Source organism: Sardina pilchardus, chromosome 10, assembly GCF_963854185.1.
Source record: "Sardina pilchardus chromosome 10, fSarPil1.1, whole genome shotgun sequence".
NCBI classification, from domain to species: Eukaryota; Metazoa; Chordata; class Actinopteri; order Clupeiformes; family Clupeidae; genus Sardina; species Sardina pilchardus.
Window position 1 is genome coordinate 11,135,285 of NC_085003.1, and position 22,053 is coordinate 11,157,337.

A 22,053-nucleotide genomic window follows, 5' to 3' on the forward strand; every position below is an offset into this window, starting at 1 on the left:
CAATATAGTTATAAAAGAATTGGACCCTGGGAGGCTGGGGCTATGGGTGCTTCAAAACCTGTGACGGTGCCACTGAATAAGTGGATTACACTGTTAGACATTTCAGTGGGTTTTTACAGTAACTAACTGGCAACACCGTTTACTATTTACAGTAACAGCACTGTAAACCCCCTGGGCACTATATTGTTATGCCAGAGGCCATCGGGAAACATTATAGCATTTGACACTTCAAAGTCTTACGATAAGAGTTAGGGCCTTTTGCCTAAGGCCCTATTTGCAGTACAACCTATATTCCCATAAATATGTACAGTATGTACATTCTGTATGTCAGTATCTCTGCATTCATGAACTCCTGCAATTTGTGCAATTACTGAATATTATGGATTTGTTTTAATAATTGTCGAGTTCAGATGAAAAACCCTCTAAACGCCACCTGTCAAAAATGAGATAACGTTGGTGAGTGAATGCTCTCTCCACACATAGCAGACATTAATCAAAGAATTTAGCTTCAAAATCCAGTAAGCACTAGTAAACCCTGCCTGATCTGCAAGCGACTTGGATTTCGCCCTGCAGCTCAGGCTGGAAACCTGCACATCTATCTCTCCTGCTTCCTATCCACGTCTGCTGGGTCCAATCACAAACTATCTTACCCAAAAGGCGCAAGATCGTTGGTCTGATTGGTTGAAGGACTGTCCAAAAGCATACAGAGTCATTTGAACTATGCCCATTGATCACGCCTCTTGTGCAGTAGAAATAAAGCGCAGACAACCCAGATTAATGTTTAATCTGAAAAGATTGATCTTACTACGGTGATAGCCAGATAAGTATGTATCACTCTCTTCATGGTCTGAAATATCGATTTGTAGAAAGAAATCTATAGGAACCTGGTAAGAAATGCAAAAATTAAAAGAAAATTGGTCAAATGAATTTAGAGGGTTTTTCATTCTAAACTCTTCGATTTACTTGCTGACTGTTTTAAATTATTTTGCTGGCAACACATCAACTCTACATAATAAACACAGTACATTTCAAAACAATTGCATTCTTTTATTTCTTCAAAATATTCAGGTAACATAACAATAACACTTCAGTATTTTAGTTCCACGTTTGTTTTGCTGTTGTGCTATGACTTCTTAGCATGTTTGTTCATCTTTAGTCCTCCTGAAACACAGTGACAAACACATTTTAGTTTACACATTACAACGCAGTAAATGACATGATCCATGGCAAAAAAACATACAGGTTTCACAGTTGCAACCAAACTATTCCACATGCAGTTCAAGTAAACAAGGGGAAAACAGAAATTTTCCTGCATTCCACGTACCCACTCCTCGTCGTCCGCCCCCTCTCCCTGTCCCCCGGGTTTTACCGCACCCTCTCCACCGGCTTTGTTGGCCATAATTTTATCCGTCCATGAGGCCCCAGCCGTCTCGTCCCCAGCGAAATTGCACTTGGTGACGGTACCCCCGTTGATCTTGGCAAAAGAAACTGGAGGGGGGATAGAGATGGAGAGCACACAGACTAATTTGTATCACATTCAAATAGATTTCGACTAGAGCATGCATGTTCACTCAAGTGCTGAAAAGTCAGAGCTGAAACCTTCAACCAAATATATCCTGCAGCTAACCACATATGTGGAAGTGGTACTGTGGCTGACTCATGTTAGTGCAGTGAGATCTTTTGCAGCTTTTACTTCCTAAAACCGAGTTTAAGTGGACGTAAAGCAATTGTGTTTGTCACTCACAGATAAACGGACCGTCTCCTTTGGTTTTCAGACGGATCTCCTGACCCGTCTCCATTTCTGTTTTCTCTGCCTCTGCCTCGGGTATCCAGAAAGCATAGGCCTGACCGGGGCAGTGCTTTTCAGTGATTCTCACCAGCTCTGGTTTGTTGATAATGTCATTCAGATGCTCCTCAGACAGACAGTCTGTTTCTCCTTTGGCCTCTACCTCTGTGTGTCACAGAGATTCAAAGTGGTTTTTCATCCCCTCTGACTTTTAGCTTTTATGTTTATGGTTAGGGTATTTAGCAGATATGCGAGTGCGACCAAAGTGACATACACAATACAAGAGTTACATGAGTAAACAATTTAAAAGTTACAAATAATACATTAAGGAGAATAGCAATACACAACAATGTCAATTCAATCAATCGCCTAAAGAAAATAACTAAATACTATATAATATATTATTGCCAAAAGTATTGGGTCACCTGCCTTGACCCCCATATGAACTTCAGTCACATTCTATTCACCCTTTACAGCTGTAACAGCTTCAACTCTTCTGGGAAGGCTTTCCACAAGGTGTAGGAGTGTGTTTATGTTTTTTTACCATTCTTTCAGAGGTGCATTTGTGAAGTCACACACTGATTTTGGACGAGGAGACTGGCTCTCAGTCTCTGCTTTAATTAATCTCAAAGGTGTTCTATTGGGTTGAGGTCTGGACTCTGTGAAGGCCAGTCAAGTTCATCCACACCAAACTGTCATCCATGTCTGTATGGACCTTGCTTGGTGCACTGGTACACAGTCATGTTGGAACAGGAAGTGGCCATCCCCAAACCACAAAGTTGGGAGCATGGAATTGTCCAAAACCTCTTGGTTAATGCTGAAGCATTCAGAGTTCCTTTCACTGGAACTAATAAGAGGCCAAGCTCGCGGATGGCCCCTTCCTGTTCCAACATGATCGACTGTGAACCAGTGCACCAACCAAGGTCCATAAAGACATGGATGACAGAGTTTGGTGTGGATAAACTTGACTGGCCTTCACAGAATCCTGACCTCACAGAACACCTTTGAGATGAACTTGAGCGCAGACTGAGAGCTAGTCTCCTCCTCCAACAAATGGCATGATATGGTGCTGGCAGGCACATTTGTAAACAAAGCTTTGTTTATGTTGCGTCAAAGTGAACTCACTGTAGGAAGACATGAGGAAGCCTGTGTTGACTTTCTTGGTATCACTGAAGTTGGGCTCAATCTCATCTCCTTTTGCATCAAACTTTCTCCTGTGGATTCGACTAGGTTTGATGTATAAAACATTATACCGCTCCTGAAAAAGAAAAAATGAAAAAAGTTGGTAGCCTACTAACAATTGAAGATGACTAGCCTACCATAAAATACACTTTCAAGAATATTCAGTTCAAAGACAAATATGTGGAGGGCGTAGGCCAAGGCTAATTCTGATCGTTTTATGGCATTAATGGTGTAAAATTACGCAAACAACCTTTTTACTTTGAGTGTCTGTGATTGCGTGACGTGATACATCAACGAGTTGTCCCTCCAGTATAACACCTCGACCACTGCCACAAAGAGATAATGCATTGCAAAGTCATAGTCAGTGTAGACCCTCATCGATGATAATATCAGCAACACAGTTCTGGACCACAGTTTGTTTTTGCGTCCCCCCTCTTACTGAGTAGCCTACACTAGTTAGTTCGTCCAAGCGTCGAAAGAAAGAAATACGCACGACTACATTACCTTTGAAAAGAGGAGGGATTCCATACATTTCCAATTTTCTCATTGTGCACAGGTTTGTTCTGTAGTGATGTATTGTGATATATCCGACTCATTATTCCGATAATTTAGACAGTTTGCAGCTACTTTCCATCAACTTCCTGGTTTTCTACGTCACCAAGGAAATACCATTCAGATAGGATTTTGGCTGCTGACTCTCTCCACCCTCATCCAACGAGTTTCACAGCACAAATGTAATAGTTGTCTCAATTTGTTGCTCTTTCCGTAACGTGTCATCAAACAAATGTTACCGTGCATTATGTTCAATTGCCATTCATGTTCATCGAAACTCCCAGAGTGCACATAATCCGGGTATATAGCATTTCTTTGTCTGAAATAGTTCCACTGTGCGAACAACTTTGACACTCACTCGAAGCATAGGCTATACTTATAATTTTCCTTCGAATAATGTGGATTTCAAACCAGCACTCTTGGCCAGGCTTTTGTTCAATTTCCCAATTGCATTAGCTCCATTCTTCCATAATATATTAGGCCTACAACATTCCGTTGGCTATTTATAATGTGAATGAAAATATTTTTATGATGATATAGGCTAGTTTAGTTGTTACCATGTGGTATTGGTGACAGAAAAACATACTGAATAATCAAACACTTTACAGATCATTTAATTAAGTTTCACCATTTCAATTGATGAAGCCTGTGATATGTGCATTTTTGGTCCTTAAATAACATTTGGCTAATTCTGGTTTACTTTGGTTCCTGTAAAACACAATATAAATAATAATAATGATAATAATAATAATGATGATAATAATAATAATACGGTAAAAACAACAACAAAATGGACAGGATCTAGTGGAAGAGATGCTGAACTCTACATGGTGAGAGACATGGTCAAACATTCCGAGCACCTTTTAGTATTCTTTTCTGTCCACACAGAACACACACACACACACACACACACACACACACACACACACACACACACACACACACACACACACACACACACACACACACACACACACATATTCATTAGTTATGTTATTGTCTCAGGACAATTAATAGGCCTACGCAAGGCCTCTTAAATAGCTTTCAACTGACGGAGCCAGAGAGGGACTTCTCCAAACATCAACACGGCTTTCTTTAAAGCGTCCTTCTTTGTTTGGTGTTCTCACACTCCTCTGTGGGGTCAGCTGCTCGCCTCCTCACAGAATTCTTTTGGTTGTTGTCAGGTGTTGCCACAGGACCAGTAGGTGAGACACCCATTTCAAAATGTTTCCCTGGGGTATGAGCCTTCAGATTTGTGGAGACAGAGAGTAGAGGGGAAAGGGTAAATGATGTGTTATGTGCTGAATTTCTTATGTGACGTTTTGGGCGTTAGCCCTTCCTCAGACATCTGCTGAATGATACTGTACATAAACTAAACACTGTTTGTTTGTGGGTGACATGAGGTTGACTCACTTTTGATATGCTGACGCTGTCAGGTAAAAGAGAAGGAACTTTCCCCTCTTTGTAGTTGTCTCCATGTGTCTTGTCCGTGGTAATTCTTTGTGGACTCTGCCCTGTTCCGGGAATGAGAAACTCAATATCATCAGTGTCATCCTCCTCTTGTTTTCTGAGTCACGCTACAATGGCAGTAAAATAAATTCCTTCTCAGACAAAATCAGTTTCTGTTTTCAACCATAATACAATAGCATAATACGGGCCACAAATAATTATTAAAGGGATGGTGATCTTTGCTCCCTATTGTTCATTAAATGTGACCAGTGATAAGGAGAGGGGCCTCACTGTTCTTTGAAAGCCGACGGAGCTGGAGGCCTAGCCACACATTGCGCCTTTGACCCCAGTCTCCAGGGCTCTCCACTTCGTACAGGCGGTCCCTTTCCTCCTCGTTGATCTCCAAGAACTTTTGACACACTGCGTCAGAACAAGGAAACAAGTAATGTCCATAATGTCCCAATAAATAACGGCCATTATACAAGACATAGGCCTGTCCTGCTTGAGAATAACCCGCCTTTGCTCTTCAGCTGCCCAGACTTACCTTTGTACATTCGGGCAGAAATGGGATAGCTGACACCCAGTACTTCCTCTTGAGGGAATGAAGAGCAGAAATCCTCCAGCATCTGTAGAGCAAGCCCCTTCCTCCTCCAGGGTGTCCGAACAAACAAAGTGTCCAGCACGGGAAGCAAGTAGCTTTGCCCACTACATCTACTGCACAAGGTGCCTGTGGAAAGACAGCATGGATCATTGGAAAAAAATGACAAAAATATCTAAAACACATGAAAACAGTAAAACATATGGATTTAGCTCCACAACTAGCAGAACTCCAGATGAACTGAGGTGTGAAGAATAATATAAGTAAAAATGTGATTTTATGGAGAAAAAAAACCCAACCAAAACAAGCATTGCTTTAAATGGAGCCATGGTAACATTAATTATCTGGCAGAAGTGATGTCTTTTTCACTAGCAAGGGTATGGCATGGCTACCTTTTTTCTTCATGGTATAAAACCCAACAGCTTCTCCATCCTGCCAGAAGATTTTGCCAAATTCCTCCAAAGCATGGGGTGAGAAATGTATTTCTTCATCCAGAGTTCTTTCCAAAATCCCAAAAATGATCTGACTCATGACAAACAAAATGATTCTCTCCACGATTGAACTCACCTATGGTAAACCAATGACCAAATTAAAAGCATAGACGATAAAACCTCTTCCTTAGCTTTGGCAAAAGAAAACGATGCAATTATCCATTAATTAGCCTTACCACTACAAGTCCACATCTGGATTTGCAGGATGTCTTCATCACATCTTGTACAGACCACCACTCTTTGTGCAGGTATATGGCAACCACTGAAAGATTCAAAACATTTTCTCACACGCTGACATAACCAATCATAACATCAGTGTTAAGAACTGGAGTTAAGTGTCTAAATAAATAAATAAATACATAAACCACCCCAAATATCTTAACCTTGAGTTTCATCTCCAGGCAAATGCAGGGCAAAAACTGAATGGGCAAGATCATCACTGAAAAGTGAGAGGCTGGCTATATTATCATGACAGACGTCCACCTAGTAAAAGAACAACAGACATGAACACTGGCACTGTGAAAGACAAACCAAAATCCCTTGATTATTTCAAGCGCATTTTAATGCTCAAGACAGTGAATCTTATGAAAGTCACCTTTACTCCATGTGGTAGTGTGAAAGTCTTGTTTAAACCATTGCCCCATGACAATTTCTCCTCTGACTTAAAATACAGATCAACACAGTCTTCATCAGGGCGGTCAACAGGATATGTGACACCTGTAGCAGAAGGCACATTTATGTAATTAAATTAATTTAGGGTATGTTGCTTAGTGATAAATAGTTTATAACACTTACTGACACGAAACGGATGTATTACAACATGTTAAAACCATGTAAGCACGCGGAACTGGCACAGGCTTGCCTTGAATATTTCTTTCTTTCTTTCTTTTTTTTCTTTTTTTTTTATCTCGACAAAGTAGTCTCGGCTTGACACAGAAGACTGAGCGCGCCGTGCATGTTAATGTCAGGACTTAAAAACCCTACCAGAAACAACAGTGCCAACAGGCTTCCGGTGAATAAAGAAGGCTTTTAGACTAATGCTGAAGTTCTGAATTATTGATAGGCTACTAACTTACAGCAGTAGGTCACTTTGTGGACACTGGCTTTGGATTGTCACAGCCTATACAACTTTGAGTATATTTGGCAACTTCAACGCGAATAGTTTTGGACACGTCGCCAATGTTCAGTGACAGTCGGAACATGTAGGCTACAAAACAGTTGCCTATCTGCAATGACTAATGAATTAGACTATTACATGTCCAATACGACAGTGATTCCACAGTTTATACGGCGAGTATTTCGGTAGCCTCTTACCGGTGATATTTTCCTGTTTGGATTCCATTTTGTTTATCAAATGTCATCGACGCTGTAAACACTTCGTTTGTGCAAGGGCTCCACCTAGTGTAAAAGATCGCAAATTAAGCCCCATGACTGCACTGTGTAGAAACCTGGTAGAAACCAAAAAAAAAATAGGTAGAAACACATTGCGGTGCTTTAATAAGGTATCACAAGGTGTTTGTAATACAAAGGTAGGTCACTGATTCAAAATACCAATGAATATGAAAATAAATATCAAATAATTTTAAGACCATTTATTTTGCAGATGCTGTTGCAACATCTCTCTTTTGCCGAATAATTATAAACTGTGCCTAATTGATGATATAGGCTATTATTACCAGTGAACATATTGTAATTATGTGTAGCCTACCATTACAGTTCAAATTGAAATGGTTGCTCAAGTTCAGAATAATTGAAGACATCACGATACCCTGTATCCTGATACTCACCTGTAGGAGTTTTGAGAGTTTTGTAGTTTTGTTCACAAAACAAGCAAAGCCTTTATCAGGGTGTCCCACATATGGCCCTGCCACTTGTGCAATCATCTTAATCCAATATCCACTGTGGAATAATAATAATAGCCTAATAATAAAGCACAAATCAGTTAAACATTGTCGGTATGTCTACAGTGAACGTTTGACATCTTACTGTCTCTGTCACTAGTCACATACTGTCAACATGTCTGATGCAGCCCACCTCAACATAGGAATTTCAGATCCTCATAATATTTGATATAGACTGGACTAACTGTATACAAGAAGATCTGAATTGGATGATTTTCTTGATCTATTGTGCAGAAGTTAAAGCCATTTCCTGTAGGATTTTTTCAGTGGGATTTTCCTATTCCTAAATTAAAATTTTTCACCCTAACTCAATATTGCAGACACTTTGTCTCAACCTAGCCTGATTACCATCGACTTTCAAAGGCTCTGCGAGATTTTTGTCTGACCAACAGCCTGTGCTAACACGGTTTCTTGTCAGCGCTGGTTGACCCGCCTCCTTTAAGTGCCTCGATTTACTGGTAGATGTCAGAAAGCGGATTGCCGAGTTTAAACCAATAACAACACTCTTTCCTCTGCCTTGAACATGCCTCTACCCAGAGCCGTTGGAGCTGCTCAAAGTTGATTGGTTCTCGACCAAAGGGGGCAGTTCCGCAGATTTCGGGAACTCAGAAATCCTTCTCAATGAGCAGTTGACCAGACCAGCAGCAAAAGCCTGAAGGCGTTGCGTCACTGGGAGGGCGTGCCAGGCTAGTCTCAACCTCCCCTCAACCTTGAAATGTAATAAACTGCTATTCTTTGTTAATTTCATGTCACATTCCTTTGAAAAAAAAAAAAAAAAAAACAAATAGCCTAGAATACAATTCTCAATATCTCAAAAATGGAAAAATCTCAAGTATCCCCCAATACGCGCAAATATACGCTGCTGTAAACAACTGCATTTCAACAAATCTGACTTTTATAACATCTTGTGTTTCTGCACAAAAAGGACAATACAAGGATTCAGAAATACTGAATCTCCGCGGACTCACATGCTTCGTCCTCATACCTGCAACAGCTGGATTAGAGTTCCCAGTCTTTGCAAACTTGTAAAGGCTAGTTCTTTGCACCGAACCGGGTCCTTGCACTGTTGTAAACATCTTGTGTTTCTGCACAAATAGGACAACAATACAAGGATTCAGAAATAGTGAGTTGGGGTGAAAACATTTCTCTATTGAAATCCTCAAAGGAATACTATGAAATGGCTAAGGTATACACAATGACATTACCTAAGAAAAGACCATATTCTTCCAAGAATATTTTCCAATATAGGATATGTTACTTCAATGTAAATCTGACATATGTCATGTCCAATGATTGTTGATCTTATTTTTGTGATTGTGTTTTTTAAACTCAACATTGTTTACCGAGTGGCTTGATAAATATGATACAATCACTATTTTTAGTTTTGACGTGTAACCACTTGTCCTTTAAGGTATCATACCAAGCTTCACTCCCCTGCCTCTTACAAAAACAAAAAACAAAACTAAACAAACAAACAACAACAACAACAACAAAAACAGACCAAAAACGCAGCTTTTGTGGTGTCATAGCCTGGCGTGAATTTGATTTGTTCAGTGTTGGGAGGTTTGAAGAAGTGTTTTTCAGCACTAGAGAAGACAATAATAAACCATGCAATAATTTTTTTTTTATCAGGGCATTGTGAGCTAAAAACAACCTTGCAAATAGCATACAGAACAGGTTGTTTTGTTAAAGCATATTGCTATACAGTCTTTATACTGTAGTTGGGCGTAGTCTTCACATATGTAACACAGTAATAATGTGTGTGTGTGTGTGTGTGTGTGTGTATGTTTTATGATTTATGCCTGTAGGGGAAGAAGAAATTGTATTGACATGTCATGTCAATTATGTGCAATTACCAATTACTTTGTACTAGCGTAATAGCACCACATACAATATAATCATGTGCTTGCACAAGTCAGAGAAAATAATTTTTAATCTAACTGGTCTGGCATGTTATTGATGTAAATACACCCAACAGATACTGTATATCTTAACAGACCTTGGTAAGGGTCTACTAACAATAGTTATGGTGTGGTGGTGTACTGGTTAGAGCATCGGGCTTGTAACCGGAGGGTTGCCGGTTCGATCCCCGACCAGTCCACCACGGCTGAAGTGCCCTTGAGCAAGGCACCTAACCCCTCACTGCTCCCCGAGCGCCGCTGGTTGGGCAGGCAGCTCACTGCTCTGGGTTGTGTGATTCACCTCACTGTGTGTTCACTGTGTGCTGTGTGTTCACTAATTCGGTTAAATTGTGTTAAATGCAGAGAACTGAATTTCCCTCACGGGATCAAAAAAGTATATATTCTATTCTATTCTAAGTTATAAATTGTGATGTTATTTTTGTGAGATAGATTCAGTCTGAGGGATTAACACCCTTTAAGAGAAACATTATATTCAAAAGAGACCTGAAACCCTACATCTCTCCTGTTCATGCATACATCATACAGATGTCAAATACAGTAAATGGAACACAAACATTGATAATCAATCGTTCAGCAAAATGAACATGCAGCCCTGTATAGTATATTCCTGGCCAAGCAGTTTCAAATACACTTGCAGGGTTGCCATGTCATGAAATTAGACAAAGATGCTCCCTGGTCTGGGAGTCCTTTTCTTACTCACGGCCAATTGTTCACTGTATCTGGCTGTGTATAAAAGTGCACCAGATCCTCACACAACCCTGAACCACTTATAAAGACCCAGTGGGTCAGCTGAGCCCCCACTTGAGGGAACAATTTCACAGTAACACAACAAAGATACGGAGCTCGATTAGATCTGGTTATAAACCAAAAATCCTTCAGCGGTTCCAGTCTAGTATGGTCATGCAAAAACACCAACCCAAAGAAACCGGCGCTAGGCTAGTTCCTCTTTCCATTCATTCAACACCCATTCAAAGCCAGTGAGATAGAAACAGTCATCAAGTCACTTTATTAAACACACCTAACTTATTCAGCCTATACTTGTTGTAAATACACCAGAGCCCTTGTTTTGAGCTGCCTTGTAATAGCTGTGTTTGATAGCCCAGAGTGGGGAGCCTGTGTGTGTTTCATTTTAACCCTCTACAGCTCTCATTCCAGTGGCACACAAGAAAGCCCGCAGACTTCCCACTGGGACATTTCTCACATTCCTGTATTGCGGGAAAGGCCTGCTTGAACAGTTTGGTTTGTTTTTGTAATGCTCTGGGTTTATCCCTCTGTGGTATTGGTTTACAGTCAGCTGCCGGACTGCTGAACGTCCTTGGGATGGCAAAGTTTCCATGGCTGGACACCTGTGAGATTCACATGAGAGAAACCGTAGAACCTCCTTTCTTTATCAACATGAGCCCCTCTCACTGACCCATCCCCACAAACCTAACACTGGAGTATTGCATATCAAAGTGCATTAGAGGAAATTATATATGAATTGTGATCCAACGTAATGCTATGGTTACATGTATGAAATCTATACATTAAGTAATAAAATAAAGCAAAACATGTAGCATGGATCTCATTTAGTGCCATTTTTGAGTGATAAAGATACTTGTGTACAATGCATAGCCTGATTTCTTAATTATGCTCTCTGTTTTGCCTCCAATCCGATCTGATTACATGATCCACCAACAGGATTAACTTAATATCTTGGACAACACTTTAAACTATTATGCCAAACCCCAGAAATATTGAATGGTCATGAATACACTGCATGGAATGGGAAATAAATATTTGTGATGCATTGTATTATTATGACAGTGTGATAGTAGTCAAATTAATTATCTGTAAGGTGTCTTTAAGGAGTCTTTCCCTCTCCTTTCCACCCTGAAACCCTGCCCAATAAGTTCCAACCAATTACCTGGGATATCAAGCAATCAGCCATTGGATAGCCTAAGTGACACAAAATATCAATACATTTTGATTAAAAGCAGACTGCAATGGAAGAAGACTGTTACAATTTGGCATTAAATTACATTTTATTAAACATTTTAATTGTAAATGGATGCGCACATCACTGATAATGTCTATAACTATGTTTTCAAAGGATGATCTATAACTTAACCTTTAATAAGTTGTCACTGTAAACCCCACCAACAAGAGGTTATTTTTTCCTCAAATTTAAAATATGACCAGCGCAAACGTGTTCATGACAGTAGGCTACCTTTACAATGAACGAAGAGGCAATACATTCCAAGACTTGATGTAATCTATTTTAAGTTATGTAATTCCCATTCCATACGTTAAGTCCATGCTGTTGGGTTTGAGCAACGTTACAATCAAGACAGCAGAGGGCGTCAACAACACACTCGTTTATGTTCAATGTCCTTCGCGTGCTGCTGTCCAAATACACGCAAATTCCCGCAATACACAGCTCTATTGTCTGACAATTGAACTTTCGTTAATTCACTAGTGGTTAGACCCATAAACTGGAAGATAACTTAGGAGCGCTAATATGGTAATACTATGGTAATAATATGCCTTAATACGGAAACCCATGCGCTGCAAGGTTTCTTGTCCTGCTCAGTTTACCTGGTGTCATCACACCTGATTAGCTGAGTATCAACAACTATACAATCACACTAACTTCAACAGTGCATTTTCGGAGCATGGGTACACACCTGAAGTGGTGGTGGTGGTGGTGGTGAACTGGATATGGTACAGAACTGAGACCATTGTACTCTAATTGCAATAAAGTTATGGGCCCAGTGATTCAGTATAAAAATGGGCTAAAAAGGATAGATAACTCTAAATATAATTTGATATAAATTAAAAGATGAGGAAAAAAAATCACTAGCCTATCCAGTTGCAAAATGGTAAGATGGTGTGTGGTCCACACTTCATTACAATTTTGTTTTGGATTCATTATAAGGCTATTAATAGGCCTGTAGTGAAGCTCATAAATAATAGTGTTGTTATTGCGCACAACAGACACCCACTATTGTGCCATGTGCAACACAGACACTCATGATGAATGAATGATACGATGCACTCCACTCCGAGTATTTGAATGAAACTCCGTATCGGGTCTTGGTTTTCTCTCTGGTAATGTGTGTGTCATTGGCAAAGTATGCGCACGCCTAAAATGTGGAACTGGGCGAGATTTCACTGCGGTTACTAGAGGTAGACTACGCGTACAGGTAGCCTAAACGGCGGAGACACTTGACATGAAGCTTTTTCAACAAGTGTCTGAACATTGTTGTCAGAAATATCTTCATGTAGGATAGTAATGGGATTCATCATTAATGTTAGCCTATAGCCTAGATGGCGAAAATGCCTGTATTTAGGTTTGCATGCACTGTCACCTGAACTTAGAGCTTGCCACTTTTCACAAATGAACTCTCAGGTTGCAGACAAGTAATATTAAGATACGATTGATATCATTTCAATAGCCAAGAAGAATAACAGTCTCATGTTTGAACAAGGGTTAAGTTGTTTTGGTAAAAATACCATAAATTACAGCAGCCTAACATAAATAGTGCACAGGTGTGAGGCGCATTTACGTGTGCTTTAAGCCTACAGCAGCAAGTGCATTCGTATTTGATAAAGTTTAGTGACGGTATCTGCGTAGAAAAAAAAAAGCAAAATTACGCATGAACCATGCGAAGACTTTGCGCAAAATTAGCGCTTCTCTTGTGGGATGAAAGATCCTGGTATCAACAAATGGCGTAGGCTGGTATCCACCCTGTGTGCACATTATGGTGTTTACATGGATGTCGCTTATTATCATTATTAAAAAATGATTGTGCGGTCGGATGTCTAAACGTTTTGGAAAGGAGGTTCACATAGCCAAGGGCAGATGACTTGAGTTGTCTTCTGCCTACAAGCAATGTTCACAATATGCTTCAGAAAGGGCTTCCTGTTTTGTCCATTGATGGGATAGTCGTTTGACCATTTCTCTACAAGGTGCAGACATTAACTCATGTTCTTCCATCATATCTAGTATCTGTGAATTAGCCAAGGACCCACTAAATGTTGCATTATGCCCACGTCGCTCACTTTCTTTCAACATAGCCTGACTTTATAGAAATTGGGTCTTATAGGAGAAAGATCTATCACCGTTATCAAATGTAGGCTATGTCACATTGTGATTATTTCTAGCGCTTAAAATAGCTCAGTTGGAGTAAAATGTTACACTAAAAGATGTCTTGGTATGGCCAGGAAATATAAATAGCATCTTAAAATGGCAGAGCCATGATCCACTCCGTCTTTTCCTACCCACTTACTCACATAGCATTATGTGTGTTTGTGTGTGAGAGAAGCGGAGTCTTGTTTACAGCGGTGATTCCACGGAGCAGAGACCGACATAGGAGGCTGGCTGACCGGAGCACTGCAGTTCGGACCTGTGAAGACAGTGAAGAAAATCTTACCAATCAAGAAGTTTCGACCACTGATTCCCGATTTGTGTATCCCTAAGTACCAGAGCTTAGAGTACCTCTGCTTTTACGCGTCAGGAGAGGACTATTCCCTCAGCAAAACACATCGACCGTGAGAGCGAGTGAAGACAGACAGCAAGAGGGAGGAGGGATAAACGGGGGGTGCAGTTGGTGAAACCATTTTAGTCCTGGCGGATATTTTGGATCGAGCCCTGCTGTCGGAGAGGCGCATTGAAACGGGGGCTGCGTTTTCATTCATATCCTCACCATCACCATCGGCTGGTTCTGACCTTAAGATTTCCCCTCTAAGGCCTCAATAGCCTTGTTCTCAAGGATACAAGGAATTGGGAAACACATATCCTGTAGCCTGTTCTTTATCGGGTGTCTCAGTGGATGAGCTTTTATTCTGTTAGCCGTTCAGCTAGTGTTCGTGTCTCTTGTGCTTTTTCAAGACATGGAGGCTGAAGATGCGGATTACTATCATTCAAGTGGATTTCATGGCTCGATTTTTTTAACGGCCTTGAACAAATCGTTGTTTTGTTGGCAGGAATAACGACATGCTTTGGATGATTTGTGAAAAGTCGTTTTAGAAAAAAAAAACAGTTTTTTGTTTTGTTTATTCTCGCTGTTTCCCTTTTGGGAACGCGAAATTTGGTCAACCATTTCATCAAGATCGTGCTGCTCTCTAACGATCTGTAACAACACTGTGAGGTTATCACTTTTTTTGTTGACTGAGGACAAGTGATACAGTTCCTACAGAATTGGAGGAACAATACCCCTTTCAATTACTCTTAATATTACTTGTAAGGATATAATTTCAACAGGAATGAAATCTGGAATAGAACGGGATAAATTGACCTTATTTTGGGGTCTCGTACTGTCTGTTTCTACGCTCTGCATGTGGCCCGCCAGTGGAGAAAGTAAGTGAATGTATTCACTCAGTTATGCTTGTTATTGTTGTTATATCCGTTCTTATGTTTACATTTCACAGTATACGTTGATTGACTTATCCTATAGGTGTTTAAAGCACGTGGTAGTCGCCCTTTACAGGTTGACAGATAGACAAGTAGGCTACCTTTGACTGAAGTTTTTCCATTAAATTTAAACTGAAAATGGACGCTAAATGTTGCCTATCTAATTAATTAAGTTCAATATTGTGTTAGTTGGTCTATGGGCCTGAAAAGCTAAAGAATGGCAAAGAAATTGTGTCTGTGTTTAGCCTGGCTGAAATTTCCGTCAGACACGCTGGGAAGATTGGACTATGCGTTAAACTAGATGGTTTAGATTCAGGCAGCAGACCAAATTAATAAAACGATATCATGACGCTGACTTAACGAGTGACTTAAGATGCTGTTCCAACATTGATGACGTGTAGACTACGTCTATCGTGGAAAATAGGCTAGGTAACATCGTATTAATGAGAAGGCTACCATTCGCCACTATTAAATGATCCTTATGATTGGATAAAATGCAAGATTTTTTTGCAATAATGCATAACCTTACGCTGATGAAAAGTCGCAGGCCCTCAAAGCCACATACACAAGACTTCCATGAAATGAGCATTCTGTAACTAGATAGCGCTATTGCATCACAAATATTGTTGTCTATGACTATGCCTATTAATTATATAAGCATAGGCGATTTAAAATTCTTATTTTGTCGGACCATCTCTCATACAAGGCATAGAACTCACTAAGTTAAATATAATCAGTGAAGAGTGTCTTGAAAGCCAGTGCGTTTGGTGGCGACGGGCTCTGGAGAGAATTGCTCTTTGCGTGGCGGAGAAAGCTACGCTAACTTAACCATGTGGCCATAGTATCGGCCTGAGGCAATGTTTCTGTAACCGTTTCCGAGAAATTCGTCGCATAACCAATGTCTGAAAAGCTACATTCCAAAACAGTGTTTCAGCAGAAACTCAGTCGTTTACTGACAGCCTGCCGTTTTCAAGCTGTGGGTCCCAGAGAGATCTCAGGCAGAGATGTGTGTCTGGCTTCCTGGCTGCCTGGCTGTGTGCTTACAAATCACACATCCTTCTAAATTGTTCCTTAATTAGAAGGCGGCGTCAACAAACTGTCTTAAATGGTTTCGGGAAATCACAATTTGGATGTCGACCAGGAGCTATAGAATAGAGCGTAAAGATAGACCTTATGGAGAAAACAAATAGACTTAAGGAAGGGTGAGTGTTAGACTTCGAGGAAGTTTTTTAAACAGCAAGTGTCGTTTTTTTTCTCCACAGAAAACTAGATAAGTTATCTATAAACATCCTCATTATGATATAACTAATATTAATTTATTTAAGCGTAGTCATGCAGTAGGCTAGCAAGCCAAGGTGTGTCACATAATGAAGTTTTCATCTTTTCTTACATAGCCTAACACTGATGCTGGATCTTTTGAAAATACATCGAAATATATTTTGAAGCCAACACAGACTGTCTGTACAAGCCAATAAATAAGATGGGTGATTTTGTCAACAGCTCACAGAAATTATTGATAACAATGGTCTTGTTTTCTTGAAAAGCAATGCAAGAGCAGACTAGGCATGAACAAGACCCGGGTGCACAATTGCGATCACAACGATTCCCAATGTCAGCATCCATTCAACTGTATATAATTTTGACAGTTGCTTTATATCCGGCTCAACTAAAGATACGATTTAGACGTAGTTGAGGAGGGATATGTGCATATCAACAGCGATGACTTGTAGTTGAGGACCAACAGAGGTAAACTGGTAACCCAAGCTTAAGGGATGTTTGATGACTGCCACCACGTTCTTGGTTCATAAGATAGGATATGAAAAGGCCAATTCGTTCTTAGTTTCACTTTATTTCTTTTCAAAAATTAACTGTAGGATAACATTACCTGATGTTAAGACAACATGAAGTATTGTTTTGGATATCCATTCTTTCCATATGGAATTTATTGTGATCGTTTTTCTCTCTTCTCTCTTCTTTTTGATTTTGGTCAGCAATTTGCCATCTGCATATTAATCTGCTGCTATTCTTCTTTGTCTTACCATATGTCTGGGGACTTTCTGACATTTGCATCAGTGAGGATAAATGACTCACTGGCTGGTATTGTCTACTTCTCTACAGATGTCTGTTTGAAGAAGTTGTGGTGTTTTCTGTGAGTGAGTGACTGAGGTGCAGGAGGGAATTGTGTTTCTTCTGTCCTCCTTTGTTTCAGCATTGAGTTAATTGATTCTGAATGAGACTGTGAGTGTGCTGCCTGCAGTGGCCATTGATGTGTTGGTTGTCTGCGCGGGATGTTTTTGTGTGGAGTGTCTGAGGGGGAGGACCGTTGTGCTGAGGTGATCCTCACAAGAAAAAAATGGACCAAGCTGAGACCTGTATTTGCATGCCAAAAGGAGAGGGACTCAATTCAAAACCATTGACCAGTGTGGCCAGTCATATATGTCCCTTGCCCAGTGGCAGTGTCCCGGTGACCTTTCCTCAGCTCCCCACCGAGAGCAGGACCCCTAGCATGGGACGCAATGAGCAAATGGGTGGGGGGTTGCCCAGTTTGGCCATTCCATAGATAATAAGGGCCTTCTAAGAGAAAACAGACTTGCTGCTGGAACCAAACCTGACTCAATGTCCAATGCTTCCCATTGAAAACTAGAAGTATTTTACACTAATGATAGTTAACATTATTTTGCATCACCCAGTGAAGAGCCACATTTGGAAACACAATGCGTACTTGGTATCATTGTCCTCCGTACAGCTTTCAATGGCACAATAAATCATTCCACTGTTTAGAATGCTTGATGTACAAATTCCCGAGGCACTTGCTGAGGAGCAACTCTCAATTTACTAACCAAACAATGGGTCAAGTGCCATATGTCTGTGGATAAAGCCATATGTGGCTTATTCAGACCTGGTTAAACAGGAAATAAAATAAATATTTGCATTAAGCAGAATGCATCACAGGGAGGCATACATTGATGGGTGCTCTGACTGTAAAATCAAGGCACCCGTTGTCTAAAATGGGAAGACCTCAGGGTACATATTGTGAATTTACACAGGAGGTGGCATTATTAAATGTTTTGTTTCCATAGTGTTCCATCCTGTTTGTGTTTCTCTGACGGCTAAGGTCAGCCTGTATAGAACATGGCTCAGTTTCTTCAGAGTGAATGAAGTCCAGAAAGTTTGAGAGGACCTAAATGCATGACGATAAGGAGGAAGGTTTCATTTGTGGGTGGGGCACGAATCACGATGCAGTCTATTTTGACATTATTGATTTGAACTTTGTAATATTACATATAGCATAAGTAATACTCACATGTTCTTGGTTTTGTTGCTAGAAATGGAAAATTAAGTTTATTGTTAAAAAAAAAAGAATTTGAAATTGATGGATAATGATGAAATATTTTTAAACATCTATATTAGAAGTCCTACAGTGCAAAAGGCCCGGGGTAAAAACTCGGCTAGCTGAATGAATGGTCGTGCTCTTTACTCTCTTGCACTCCCTTTTTACCCCATTCGTTTTAATAATCTGGTCAGGCTAATAAAATGTAATTAAATCTTCTTTCATGTTCACCACAGTAAACTTTCCATGCCATAGCTTCCAAGTATACAGCAAACAAGACTCCACGGTTCATTGAGAGAGAGAGAGAGAGAGAGAGAGGGAGCAAGAGAGAGAGAGAGAGAGAGAGAGAGAGAGAGAGAGTAGAAACTCTGAGGTTTGAAAATAGTACATATAAAAATACACTCAGTGAGGGGAAACAGACATGGTTTTGTTGATTGGAAGAGTGGAGAGTTTGTGAACGGTTTTATTGGACCTTCGCTGTTCACACGGGCGGTCTCTGGGCCCTGGGCCCTGGGCGGCCTCTTGCTGCACAGAGAGTGTGTCCTCTGTAGCCCCCGGCCTGGAAATGCCTACGGGCACACAGCACATTAGCGGATGCCTGTCTAGGAGTGAGAGAATGCTGGCCAGAGCTTCCCCGGGCCACTCCCGGTGTGGAGTGTAAGGCAGCGGAGAATGAGGAGTTAAGGACACTCACTCAGCCACACACACATATATACACACACACACACACACACACACACACACACACTTACAGGCACAGATGTAAACACACACGCACTCACACACACACGCACACACACACACACACACACACACACACACACACACACACACACACACACGCACACATACACACAGGCACAGATGTTTGCATACAACTCTACATGTAGTGTCATCTGTACATGTAAAGACAGACACACACAAAACATTCATTGCTTAACGTGCAAGGGAGGGTGAGCGTATTTCACATATCTCAGTCTCTGTGGAGGAACCTGCAGCTGTGTGTCTCATCCCTCTCCTTCTCTCTCTCTCTCTCTCTCCTCTCTCTCTTTCTCTCTTGCCTCCCCTCTCTCATTTACTAATACGTGGCGTGCACATCTCTCTGTGTGCCAGCCAACAAGCCTGGGTGCTGTCGTGTCTCTGCACCCCAGCGCTGTGTCCACGTCCCACGACTGCCCGAGCGCTGGACTCCACGCTGCCTCACGCTATAGCGCCGGTGACTCACTCACTTCCAGTCTCCTTTTTTTTTGCCAAGAGAGAAAGTGTGTCAGCAGCATCGCTCGCTGACGCGTCTGTGTGTGTGTGTGCGGGCAGGCGCGTGTGCGTGCGTGCGCAAGTGGCTGTCGTCGATGACGACACACACGCTGACATCACGACTCCCACAGGCTGCCAGATGAGGTCTGTGACGTCACGTCCAATCGCGGTGAGGCTCGGCGGACCTGCCTTCATCATCGTCTCCTGTAGCAGTGCTGGCCATATGAGCACGATTCGCTGAATGTCTCCTTTTGCCCTCTGAGAAAGGATGCATAATAGGAAAGAGCCGACAGCTTCAGACACGATGCTGATGTTTTCTCATTGTGCAGACGAGAAAGGTTAAATTAGTTAATTGACAGCAAGAGGCCCTCTGTGGCTGCTTGTTTCCTCTTAACTACCGTTTGTATCTCTGCATCAAAATGGGAGCGTTTTAATCACTTATTATAAACCATCATAACATCATCATCATAACAGTGTAATTATAATCAGCGGCCTGAACACAACAAATGTAAAGCATTTTGCTTTAGAAATCCTCTAAGGTGGTTCTATAATATGATCACACAGTGCATTAGATGGAAGTTGTGTATTAGTCAAGTTTAAAGCCGAATGCTTACATGAAATATCTCATATGTTGTATTGTTAGTCAGCGGTTGGTTGAGTAGGAAATGCATGTTTGCAGTAATTAACACTATCTTTATGAGACAGAGTTGGAGAGAAAATCCTGAAAAAATCAAGATAAGAATTCATCTACTCTCGCAGGTTGTTTTGATGTGTCACAGATATCAACATGTTCACACCCCTTCATGGCAAACGCAGCTCTGGGAGTTATGGTAAGGTGCTGCTGTGAGCGAGTCTGAATGCTTGCCATAGATGAGTGGAGTGTTTCATTGCCAGCTGGGCTCTTGACACTTGAGCTGAGACCTTTTTGAGGCGCTGGAGCGCTTGTCCAGGAAGCGCCGAAGCACCAGCCTTGTAGGCAGATGACTTCCAGCATGCCGGGGATTAAGCTTAGTGGAGGTAGCAGGTGTCAGAGGGTGGGGGTGGGGGTGGGGGTGGACGTTAGAAGAGGGAAGTGGGAAAGGGGGTGGGTGGAGGTGGGGGGAGAGTGACCATTGCTGCTTTTCCTCCTGCTGTTCCAGTGACCGCTGCAGAGCTGAGCTGATAGCTGTCTGCTGAAGACTTTCTTAATATAGGTGCAGGCTGCTGATGTTGGTTCTCAGGGACCTTTGCTGTAGTTTTCACAAGGAAAGGGACAGCAAAAATGGGTGTTGGATTGTTGAGCTGTGAGATGTCAATCCAAATTGTATGCTGGGTTGTATCACATCATTACCCTGAAAAAAAAAACAATGGAAAAGTAATGCTTCCTGTGCCGGAACAGATTTGCTGCAGTTTGCTGTGAAAACTCCGGAAAACCGTTGCAATTATGTCCCTGTTTCCGAGAATGGTCCCTTATTAATGGACGGCAAAATGGTTCCAGTAACCTCTGATAAAGTGGCCACAATATACTGCCCCAAAGGACTTAACTGGCCTTGATGTTGGTGACTGATTCCCTTGAACATGTCAATCAGACACAAGCTAGTTCTTGTATAGGAGAAGATGGAGTTTCGAATGACTCACCCTGGTATAGTCACACGGGTGAGACTGCTCATTTAGAGACTATAAATATTTTGAAAGCAATGTTTTCTTAGCATTTTTGTCTTATGTCTTTTGTAATTGTAATGAAACTAGATGTTCTCTCTGGGAGACACCTAAATTGTGTTCCATTAATAAGTTGTTTCCCCCCCTTTTGTATGTTTTACCTGACAACAGCTTCAGGGAGATTGGTAGATGTTGTATGATAAGCATGTTTGTAGTTAGACAAATTTGAATATGACCTTTTGAAGGACACTGAAAAAAAAGACTTTTATGCCTGTGATTTAGCATGCTATTTTACTTCATGAATTGAGATATCAATTACTTAAGGTCACTCAAGAAACTGTATTGTTGAGTTTGACTACAGTGCCGACTTTTTAATTATATTATTATATTATTATGTTTAGTTGGATGGTTGTACTCGGAGCCTCGTGCTGTTAAATCTGAGCGCTATGGCGTCAAAGAATGGCATTCTGGTGGAAGGCCAGGTCAAGGTTATCAGTGGTAAACACTGGGAATTGAATGGACCAGATAGGGCTGCGTATGCATTGGTGTGAAAC

The 22,053-nt window shown here is 41.1% G+C and overlaps 3 protein-coding genes across 4 annotated transcripts in view; 1 reads left to right on the forward strand and 2 right to left on the reverse strand.

Moving 5' to 3' along the window:
- Positions 1-1,032: 1,032 nt before the first annotated feature.
- arpin (actin related protein 2/3 complex inhibitor) lies at positions 1,033-3,687 on the reverse strand. 2 transcript variants are annotated; one of them, XM_062547319.1, is made up of 6 exons: positions 3,473-3,687; positions 3,219-3,294; positions 2,912-3,044; positions 1,745-1,951; positions 1,325-1,488; positions 1,033-1,161 (listed from the first exon to the last, which is right to left on the reverse strand). In XM_062547319.1, the coding sequence occupies exons 1-6, from the start codon at positions 3,562-3,564 to the stop codon at positions 1,153-1,155; spliced, it is 681 nt and encodes a 226-aa protein (XP_062403303.1). In that variant the 5' UTR covers positions 3,565-3,687; the 3' UTR covers positions 1,033-1,152. The 2 variants fall into 2 exon arrangements, with proteins under 2 accessions (XP_062403303.1, XP_062403304.1); XM_062547320.1 differs by having other exon boundaries at positions 3,227-3,294; positions 3,473-3,514.
- Positions 3,688-4,118: 431 nt separating this feature from the next.
- fam169b (family with sequence similarity 169 member B) lies at positions 4,119-7,414 on the reverse strand. The gene is made up of 9 exons (XM_062547346.1): positions 7,373-7,414; positions 6,654-6,775; positions 6,442-6,541; positions 6,235-6,320; positions 5,960-6,134; positions 5,514-5,696; positions 5,261-5,389; positions 4,934-5,034; positions 4,119-4,765 (listed from the first exon to the last, which is right to left on the reverse strand). The coding sequence occupies exons 1-9, from the start codon at positions 7,398-7,400 to the stop codon at positions 4,616-4,618; spliced, it is 1,074 nt and encodes a 357-aa protein (XP_062403330.1). The 5' UTR covers positions 7,401-7,414; the 3' UTR covers positions 4,119-4,615.
- Positions 7,415-14,702: 7,288 nt separating this feature from the next.
- Positions 14,703-22,053, forward strand: part of igf1ra (insulin-like growth factor 1a receptor) — a 102,208-nt gene continuing 94,857 nt past the window's right edge. The window contains exon 1 of the mRNA XM_062547159.1: positions 14,703-15,222. Within this exon, the coding sequence (XP_062403143.1) occupies positions 15,129-15,222 (94 nt within the window). The 5' untranslated portion in view covers positions 14,703-15,128. The remainder of the gene's footprint in view (positions 15,223-22,053) is intronic.

Bases quoted from the DNA above. Each gene is read 5' to 3' on its own strand.
- arpin (XM_062547319.1), bottom strand. From the start codon at position 3,564: ATGAGTCGGATATATCACAATACATCACTACAGAACAAACCTGTGCAC. The intron at 3,295-3,472 runs GTAATGTAGTCG...TCTTTGTGGCAG, and splicing joins AATCCCTCCTCTTTTCAAAG to TGGTCGAGGTGTTATACTGG. The intron at 1,952-2,911 runs GTGAGTTCACTT...TGTGACACACAG, and splicing joins CTTCCTCATGTCTTCCTACA to AGGTAGAGGCCAAAGGAGAA.
- fam169b (XM_062547346.1), bottom strand. From the start codon at position 7,400: ATGGAATCCAAACAGGAAAATATCACCG. The intron at 6,321-6,441 runs GTTAAGATATTT...TGAATCTTTCAG, and splicing joins GCCTGGAGATGAAACTCAAG to TGGTTGCCATATACCTGCAC. The intron at 6,135-6,234 runs GTAAGGCTAATT...GGTTTACCATAG, and splicing joins CCAGATGTGGACTTGTAGTG to GTGAGTTCAATCGTGGAGAG.